Source organism: Podarcis liolepis, assembly GCF_965112155.1.
Source record: "Podarcis liolepis genome assembly, chromosome: 14".
Lineage (NCBI taxonomy): Eukaryota > Metazoa > Chordata > Lepidosauria > Squamata > Lacertidae > Podarcis > Podarcis liolepis.
The window spans coordinates 44,262,408-44,272,353 of NC_139569.1; the positions used below are offsets into that span (position 1 = coordinate 44,262,408).

At 45.7% G+C, this 9,946-nt stretch overlaps 1 protein-coding gene across 1 annotated transcript; it reads left to right on the plus strand.

Annotated features, from left to right (window-relative positions):
- Window positions 1-435: 435 nt before the first annotated feature.
- Window positions 436-6,667, plus strand: LOC310693611 (uncharacterized protein). Its single transcript, XM_083476005.1, has 5 exons — window positions 436-687; window positions 2,530-2,610; window positions 2,932-3,050; window positions 4,192-4,375; window positions 5,929-6,667. The coding sequence occupies exons 1-5, from the start codon at window positions 595-597 to the stop codon at window positions 6,424-6,426; spliced, it is 975 nt and encodes a 324-aa protein (XP_083332131.1). The 5' UTR covers window positions 436-594; the 3' UTR covers window positions 6,427-6,667.
- Window positions 6,668-9,946: the final 3,279 nt, after the last annotated feature.

Here is a 9,946-nt window from a genome sequence, read left to right on the forward strand (position 1 = left end):
ACGGCCTTTACATAGGATTAGACAAATTCCTGTAGCGTAAGGCTAGCTATGAAGACTGCTGGGCCTACATGGTTGGGGGCAGCCTGGGGAGGGCGGGGTATAAATAAAAATTATTATTATTATTAATGCTTCTCAATACAAGTTGCTGGAAACCCCAGGAAGAGAGAGAGCTCTTGTCCTCTGGTCATGCTTGTGGGTTCCCAACAGACATCTAGCTGGCCAAACCTCTGGGCAGTTTAGAACCAGTTAGCTTCATTCAAGGAATTCAAACGCTAAGACAATGAAGCACAATATAAGAAATAATTTGAATACAATTTAAAATCAACGTTCTTGTTTAAAGGGGACATGCCCTGGACCACCTGAACAAAGCTAGTGGACCAAGCCACCAGCTTGACTTGTCATAAGGCCTATGAAAAAGAAGGCTTGCTCTGTTTTCAGCTGAGGGCTGTGCAGGTGCCATTTGAAGCATCAACTATCCCAGAAAGCAGGTGGAGGTTAGGACCCAGTGGAGCTGCCTGCCTCTTTCCCAGCTGGGTCACTCCAGCCATTTGTCTTCAGCGCTGTCAGCAGGTTATACAGGGCTTTGTGAGAGGCATGTACCGAGCCTACCAGCCTCTCCTACCAGCAACCAACAGGTACCTGCAGGAGAAATGGGACAAAGCCAGTTATCAGGAGCACTGCAGGAAGGTACACTATGGACTACAAAAGGGATGTTGTTGTGGTGTCTTATTAAAAGGTAAAGGGACCCCTGACTATTAGGTCTAGTCGTGACCGACTCTGGGATTGTGATGCTCATCTTGCTTTACTGGCCGAGGGAGCTGGCGTACAGCTTCCGGCTCATGTGGCCAGCATGACTAAGCCACTTCTGGTGAACCAGAGCGGTGCACGGAAACGCCGTTTACCTTCCCGCCGGAGCAATACTTTATCTACTTGCACTTTGACGTGCTTTCGAACTGCTAGGTGGGCAGGAGCAGGGACCAAGCAACAGGAACTCACACCGTCACGGGGATTCGAACTGCCGACCTTCTAATCGGCAAGCCCTAGGCTCTGTGGTTTAACCCACAGCGTCACCCGCGTCCCTGGGGTGTCTTATTACAGCTGGCCTATTCCTCACTTGTACCCCCAAAGCAAACTGTAGGGAGTGGGGTGTGGTGGTGGGCAGGTGCACAGGTAAAGACTTTTAAGGAAGAGAACCTGTGGGCACTTGAGATGCTGTTAACTCTACAGCTCCCATCATCCCTCAACATTGGCCATACGCACTGGGGGGTTGATGGGAGGTGGTGTCCAACAACATATGGAGAGCCATCTGTTTTAGAGGATACCTTACAGCAGGTGTAAATGTAGAAGAGACATCTCTCTCCTCCCCTTGCAGGAAGGGATGCCTCTTGGAAGATAGAGCTCTCCATCAGCAGTATTTACAATAACTTCATTAAAATAAAATAATAAAGTGGTTGAAATCTGCTGCTCAGTTAATTGGGGACATGTTTTTGTTGTTGTTTAGTCGTTTAGTTGTGTCCGCCTCTTTGTGACCCCATGGACCAGAGCACACCAGGCACTCCTGTCTTCCACTGCCCCCCGCAGTTTGGTCAGACTCATGCTGGTAGCTTTGAGAACACTATCCAACCATCTCGTCCTCTGTCGTCCCCTTCTCCTTGTGCCCTCCATCTTTCCCAACATCAGGGTCTTTTCCAGGGAGTCTTCTCTTCTCCTGAGGTGGCCAGAGTCTTGGAGCCTCAGCTTCAGGAACTGTCCTTCCAGTGAGCACTCAGGGCTGATTTCCTTAATGGATAGGTTTGATCTTCTTGCAGTCCATGGGACTCTCAAGAGTCTCCTCCAGCACCATAATTCAAAAAGCATCAATTCTTCAGCGATCAGCCTTCTTTATGATCCCTTTATGGGGACATGTTTTCTTGATAATAAAATTATGAAATGTTGCAGCCTTATCATTTTGCTTTCTTCTGTTCCACTTCTCCTTTAGAAAGGTCAGAGTGGCTTAAATCACCAGACTCTCACCCTGGGTCTCAGGAAGCTGGACTTGGATGAAAACAATTTCAAATGCCAAAAAACCATCTTCCAAGATGAGCTTTCCAAACTCCTGCAGCTCTCCCAAGGAATGACTCAAAGGGTGACCTACTCCCCATGGCATGGTGCAATTAAATAGCCCCAGAATGAGTCATTCATGGGTTTTGTTGCTGTTTGTACCTAAACACTGCAGGAGAATCCCCAGCAGTTCCAAACAGGACTGGGAGAAGATTCCTGTTTGAAGCCATTCCCTGACAGTTTGGGTAATATCAATGTTCTAGTTACTTGGCATAACACAGCTTCCTGTCACCCTATCTTTGAGCCCGATTTGCTGACATTATAGATCTGGGTGTCTTGTTAAAATATTTAATTGTAGCCATGTCCAGCTCTTGTGAGCTGTAACAATGCTGTCATCATAACTAAACTGACCGGTCAAAGAAATGCAAGAAACAACGTGAATCCAGATCATTAGCTTCAGATATTCCTGACACTCTCTCAACCTTGCAGGTGGAACTAGCAGTTCCTGTGATCAACACAAAAGCCCCACCTACACCTTTGCATCTTCAGGTGAATTTGAAGAAACTCCAGGTATTGTGGAATGGACTGAACTGGATGCTCAATGTGGGCTTGTTTATGCAGTCACAATTCAGAAGTTTATATCCAAGAGGGTTGGGGATATCCTGGGATAACTGCCCCTTGCAAATGCAAACAAATAATTTCAAGATCTACCAGACATATACCCTTGATGGGGCAATCAGAAATCATGGTATTAGTCTAATGAATGAAAGGTGGTCTTCTGCACTCCAGAACTGAATGCAATTGTTGGGCTCACATATTTTTGGCTCAGCCAAACAAATCTCCAGATGGAAAATTAAATTGCCATCAGCCTCTCATGTTGTGTGTTTTCAGCTGGAAAGAGAGCGCCAAGCTGTTTGGGACCAGGAAAACCGCTCACATTCTGCCAGACTTTGGCGCATCAAGCAGTCACCGGGACGAGTGGACAACTGGAACTTCTATTGTGTTCACAGGTCTGTAAGTAGTGGGTTTAAATTAGGCATGGGCAACCAGTGGCCCTCAGACAAGTATTGTGGGTGGGTGGAGGGACAAGGAAGAGGGAATGGGGTGGGAGAGAGGAGGACGAGGATGAGGACAAGTCTTGCACACCTATAGCCCCGTCTCTGCCCACCATCAGCATGTGGTCCCTGGCAGGTGACCCATGAGAAAATGGAGTCCTTGACAAAAGAAAAAGTTTCCCGAACCCTGGTTTAAACAGTGACTAGGGCAGGTTCAGCAGAGATGCCAGAGAGATCCAAATTCTAGTCTGATGGTGGGAGGGAAAATACAGTGGTACCTCGGGTTAAGAACTTAATTCGTTCTGGAGGTCCGTTCTTAACCTGAAACTGTTCTTAACCTGAAGCACCACTTTAGCTAATGGGGCCTCCTGCTGCTGCTGTGCCACCAGAGCACGATTTCTGTTCTTGTCCTGAAGCAAAGTTCTTAACCTAAGTTATTATTTCTGGGTTAGCGGAGTCTGTAACTTGAAGCGCCTGTAACCTGAAGTGTCTGTAACCCAAGGTACCACTGTAATGCCAAAGGCATGGGTAGGCAAGCTAAGGCCCAGAGGCCAGATACGGCCCAATTGCCTTCTCAATCCGGCCCACGGACGGTCCGGGAATCAGCGTGTTTTTACATGAGTAGAATGTGTCCCTTTATTTAAGATGCACCTCTGGGTTATTTGTGGGGCATAGGAATTCATTCATATATATTTTCAAAATATAGCCTGAGGGACAGTGGACCGGCCCCCTGCTGAAAAAGTTTGCTGATCCCTGGCCAAAGGGCACCCCCTGACATCAATAAGCTATTTCCAGGAAGGGGGTGGAGGCAAATGCAATCTGAATTCAGATCATTTGGGGCTGGCTGTGGCTCAAAGGGGGCCAGGACACGATGCAAGAAACCTAGATCTAGAATAAAGGGTTTCAAGATGGAATGAGGAAGCTGTGGATCTCTGTACGCTTTTGGACTCCAACTGCCATCATCGCTGGCCATTGGCTATGTTGGCAGGGGCTGATGAGAGTTGGAGTCCTACAAGTTCTGGAGGTCCACAGCTCCTCCTCTCCTTCTTTAAAAGAAGACCACCCCCTCCCCTGTGATCTGCTCTTCCCCGTACAGCTTGAATTGGGGGAAGCGGCAGCGCGATCTTGCACGCATCTACTGGGAGAACCAAGAGCTGGCGAAGCGTCTGGAAGGAAGGAGATCAGAACTTGCTCAGGAACGCTGGCAGCAAGACTGGCACAAGGAGCAGCTAATCCGTAGCAGCATTGCCCGCTATCCCCGGGAGACAGTGAGCTGCCAGGTAATAAGAGTTGGATTTGCACCGGTCGTGGAAAGTGGAAGGAGGAAAATCCATCTACAGTCCCCTCATTTTAATAGACTAGGGGCTGCCAACACACCCCTGTGCCCACCAATACTTGTTTATTTATTTTAAGAGTTCTAACCCGCGATTTCATAAAATATATCAAGGTGGCTTACAACATAAAATGCACAAAGATCAATCAATAAATATCTGTAAAACACAATTGAAACAGCAATGAAACAGCAATAGATTAAAAATAAAAAATACGAATTGTGAAGACCTGCCTAAAACAATTCAGCTTTAAAATAAGGCAGGGGCATTTCCTGCCTAACCTCTACAGGTAGTGAGTTTCACAAGGCAGGGGCTGCCATGCTAAAGGCTTGGTCCCTAGTGAAGGCCAGCCAAAACTCAGGGTTGCGGGGAATCACCTGAATTGCCCCATCAGGGGATCCCAGTGATCAAGGTCGTGTATTAGCGATGTAGATCTTGGATTTTCTCCCCCAACTCTTATGGCCAGTGTGCTTTTTATTACTATAAATAACACATATCGGATTGAAATGGTTGCCCCACCCCAGAATGTAAGATTAGAAGAAGACCGATCTAATGTTTCAATTTCATTTTTAGTTCTATTTATGCTGGTCTGCGGCCATCTTAAAAATTTCCTTGATTTGATTTCTGCACCCCTGCATTACTCCATTACAAACTAGGAGTTCACCATCACAGTGACATTAATTGATGGTAAAAGAAATAAATAAATGAAATAATTGTCCAGTAGCACCTTAGAGACTAACTAAGTTTGTTCTGGGTATAAGCTTTCGTGTGCGTGCACACTTCTTCAGATACGATACCTGAATCTATGAATTTAAAGGTGAGTTAAAAGTATATTAAGGGTGGGGTAACTTAATAACATTATTAGGCAATGTGTAAACATCTACAGCAAGAGAACACACCACTTATGTTTTTGTCTTAGTGCCAATGTGGCAATGCTCTCATTATGGGATACTCCAGTTCTGGGTCCTGAAAAGATACACACGTATGTACTTTGAGTAGTCTCAGAACAGAAGTTGGCTGTTGAACTCATAATCAACCTTTACTAAATAGCAAAACCAAATAGTAAATTAACAATGTCACAGCAGCAATTAAATGGCAGGAGTGGGAAGGTATAATTAACAGGATCACTGCACCTCGTTCTTTATCATACTGACATACCATTCATTTTCAATCAGTTATTTATTATGATTAAGTTAGATACTGCTTTGGTGCAAAAAGGGCTCTGTTCCCTGCATGGCTGTGGTGGGAGTGCCCCAAAAGTGGATGGATGGGACCAAAGTGTGCTTAGAGCCGGCAATTAATTGGCAGAGCAGAGCTGAATAACGCAACTCTGAAGTTACAGTAAAACTTTTGACAGCAACACACTGCTCTTCCTCACCACCAAGGTAGTTAGTTTTCTTTGGTGACGGTGAAAACTTCAGTCCATTTATAAAACTAGCCCACCGTTTCTGTCTCATCTGTACGCCTAAGAAGTGCCTAACCATCAGCATTGTGTTTCCCAGGCAAGGAATGGGAGAAGGAGGCAGGCATGCCAGAACAACCATATTCACCTTTCAGCCTCTGGCAGGAGAAACCCCAGCATAAACCCCAGCAGGACCTGTGAACCTTTCAGCAGCAAGAATCACAGCAGAATGGGCAAGAGCTTTTGGGGAAGTGAGAGTGAGTCCACCCAAGAAGAGGAGATAACAACCACCAAATGCTCACCTTCCTCTTTGGGAAAAAGAGATCTGGCCGGGCAACTCAGCAAAGAGACTTCTCTGCTGGCCAAGATTGCATCTGGAGGCTTCTGCCATAGACATGTTGATGGTTCGTTGGTCAGGACGGATTTGGCAGGGGGAGGTGCTCTTGAAAAGGCCAGAGGTGAAGCAATGATGATCCGCAGCAAACCTCGTACCTCTGTATGCTTAAGGGGGAACCTCGGACCTTTGGAGACCAGCCTGATGGCTGCTTCAGGGAACACGGAGAAGAAGGCAGCATTTTCATCCACTAAAAACATTTAACCTTGCTGTAGGAAGGACTGGGAGGGCTCCCTCGTTTGAAGGGAAAGCCACCCTCTGGGTGTCAGTGCCTGTCAAGTGTCTATAAGCCACCACTCGGGAAATCTCCTGAGTGGTGTTGCAGTACATCAGGTGAAGCACTGAGCAGATTCTCCATCTCCTCTGCAAAGCTTTGGCGAAATTCTTTGGCCACGGTGCATGACATGAAAGCACCTCTGGCCTGTTGCTCAGTGACAGCGCATGTGCTTTGCATCCGGAAGGTTCCCAGTTAAGTCCATGATATTGTGATAGGAATTTTGAGGTCTTAGATATATGGTAATGTTGATAACCGCACGTACATAGATCAGCACAGGAAGACCGACCTGAAGCCATTTTGATTCCTAAACTGAGCAAATGTTTTCTCTGCAAGGTCAAAGTGGAAAAGCCTCCCCATTGTCTTTCCTTCACAAATCCTGTCTTAAGGGTATGTCTGTGTTTGAATAGGGTGTGAGCCTGTGACCTGGCCCAGGAACTAAGTACAGTGGTGCCTCGCAAGACGAAATTAATTCGTTCCGCAAGTTTTTTCGTCTAGCGAATTTTTTGTCTTGCGAAGCATGGTGTCGGAAAAGTTTTGGAAAAGCTTCAAAAATTGCCAAAAACCTCAAAAAAGGCTACCACACCATGTTCTATGAGTTGCTCCTTGAAGTCAAGTCACAACTGTATTAACGGTGTTAAGAAAAAGGAAACAAACTTGCAAAAAACGCAAGACGTTGTCGTCTTGCGAAGCAAGCCCATAGGGAAATTTGTCTTGCAAAGCAGCTCAAAAACCGCAAAACCCTTTTGTCTAGCGAGTTTTTCGTCTTGCGAGGCATTCGTCTTGCGGGGCACCACTGTATTTATCACTACAAAAGAATGGCCAGGCAATCCAATCAAGTAACCTGCCAGACAGGAGATAAACAAGGACAGGAGAAAAACAGCATTCAAATTTCTGTTTAGACCTTAGGCCTTTTCTGTGATGTACCGGTAGGTATGATGTATCTGAGGGGTGGTCTTAGATTACACCCCTTCTGTGATGTATGTATGATGTTTCTGGGGGTGGTCTTGATCTACAGGGTGGCAATTTCAAAAGTCTTTATAAGGCCTTGCGCACCATTTTTCTAGGTCCCTCCTCTCTCCTGCCGGTGAGGGGGAGCACTCTGTTGCAACAGATCAATAAAGATCAAGCTTACTAGCTGCTTTGCTTCTCAATATTCTCTGGTTGGCCTCTGTTATTTTCTCCTACCAATAGGGAACCTATGTAAGGACTCTATATGGGCTCTTGGATACCCCATAAGGGAAAAGGGCAATTTTTGTTTACAACAATATCTTCCATTGAAAGGTGATGGGAAAACCCCTTCTCTTACGATGACCCTGGAAAGCCTCTACAGGTCAGACTAAACAATACTTCACTAGATCAGAAAGTAGTGTGGCCAAGTATAAAGCAGCTTCCATGTGCCTTTCATGGCCTCCAGATATCAAATACAGCTGGACATATGAATGTGCCCAGCTCCTAATATCCGCTTCAGAGGCTCTTCTGTCTGTCAGCAATATAAATTAGCTTGGCTGATAGCAGGTCAGGGCCTTCTGGGTGGTGGCACCTCCAGAGTTGTGTGGCATCCTTCCCAAGGACCTCTCTTGCAGTCTTTAGATGTGGAGTAACTACTTTACTTCTCATCTTACATTGACTGTGTTTTACATTTTAATCATGCATGTTTGTGGTGGGTTTGTTTTTTCGTTTTGTTTTTTGGTGACTTTATTGTTATTGTGAGCCACCTTGGTAGAATTTTATTCTTAAAGATGGAATGGTTGATTGATTGAATAAATAAAAAGTCTAATGGTTTAACATCATTGCTACAGCCTATGGCCAAAAGAATCAAGTGGGGGGAAATAATTTACAAAAAATGTTTTGGACATCCACTGCCCAGCAGTAGGGTTAGAAGAACAACGGAACTCTTTTTGCCCTGAAAAAAAGAAGCCTTTCTTTATTTTGTTTTAAATAAAATTTTATTTATTATATATTTGCTCCACAGAGCTCAAGGTTCTCCCTCCTCCAGACCCTCTTTCCCAGGTAGGTCCCTGATTTAGAGAAGCTGTCCCGGGTTATGATTTGATCCTGGAATGCCCCACTTTTCTTCAGAATGCCCGTATTTTCACTGGAGAAATGATGGAGGGTATGCTCCTCATTTTATCTAGGTAGGCTAGGTAGTGACTGGCTGAAGATCAGTGAGCTTTCTCTGTGAATGGGGATTTTAACCCTTTCCTTCCAGGTGCTAATCAAACACCCTAACCCCTATACCACACTAACATATTTTAGTGGTGCTTTATAGAACTGTGCATATATATATAAAGATTTTGTGAATCTAAGTTTGACCTCATTGAGGGGCAGTATTTCAAAATGAGTAGAAAAAAGCACTGTGTATTCGTGTGTGCACGCACACACACACTGGTTTGAAATTGTTTTTAATATATATTTTTAATGTACTGCCCAGAGAACAAGAGTAACTGGGCTGATACTGATAAACCGAGTGACTAATTAACTGAATAAACTAATTGTCTTGTCAAGACTGTAAAGGACCGCAGATTTTAGATTTTATTGCAAGGCTTTGAAATAACCCTGTACTCCCAAAACTGAAATTATGTTAGATGGGGATGATTTGCCACTCCCTCTCCCGCCCCCATTGGGCTCCTGTTCATTTAAATGTCTCCTGACAACCAAATTGTCAGGAGGTGGAGATGCATTCAACAGCTAAAGAGAGGCAGTAAATCTATTAAGGGGCAGCACTGGGAGACGTGCAGCTCTCCAGATGGAGTTAAGACTGCAACTCCCACCAGTCCTAACAATTGACTGTGCTTGCTGGGGCTGATGGGAGTTGTAGTTCATCTGCAGTCTGGGCCGACTCATCCATGAGGCAAGGCGAGGCAACTGCCTCAGGTGGCAGGATCCACAGGGGCAGCATGATCCCGATGTGTATCTTTATCCCCCCCCCCTTGCTCCTGATGTAGATCTTCAAGCACCCCTTCTTCCTGGCAGCTGAGGGGAGCTATTTTAGGGTTCGCTTGAGGTGACAAAATGCCTTGGGCGGGCTCTGCCTGGAGTAAACTCATCCATTTGCCAGTGCCCACAGTGGTACAGTGTGTCTGGTTGGTGGTTCGAGCCCACCCAGGGACGGCTGTGGGCAGAATTCCTGCATTGCAGGGGGGTTGGACTAGATGACCCCGGGATGTCCCTTCCAACTCTACTGTGTTATATGATTCGATGATTAAGCGAGAAACGGACCTTTCTGGAGGGAATGCCAGCGCGGGAGAAAGGCGGGTTATAAATATCTTAAGTAATAAATGAAATCGGATAACAGCCAGCAATTTCAAGTACGGCAACGCAAAGCGGGGATTTATTCTGAATGGATTCCTACGATTTCAGTCACCTTCGTCCAACACGAGCCGGAAGTGAAGGTTTGCTGCAAAACGCCCCGAGCCTCTATCCCTCTATATCACGCCGGCCTGTAAA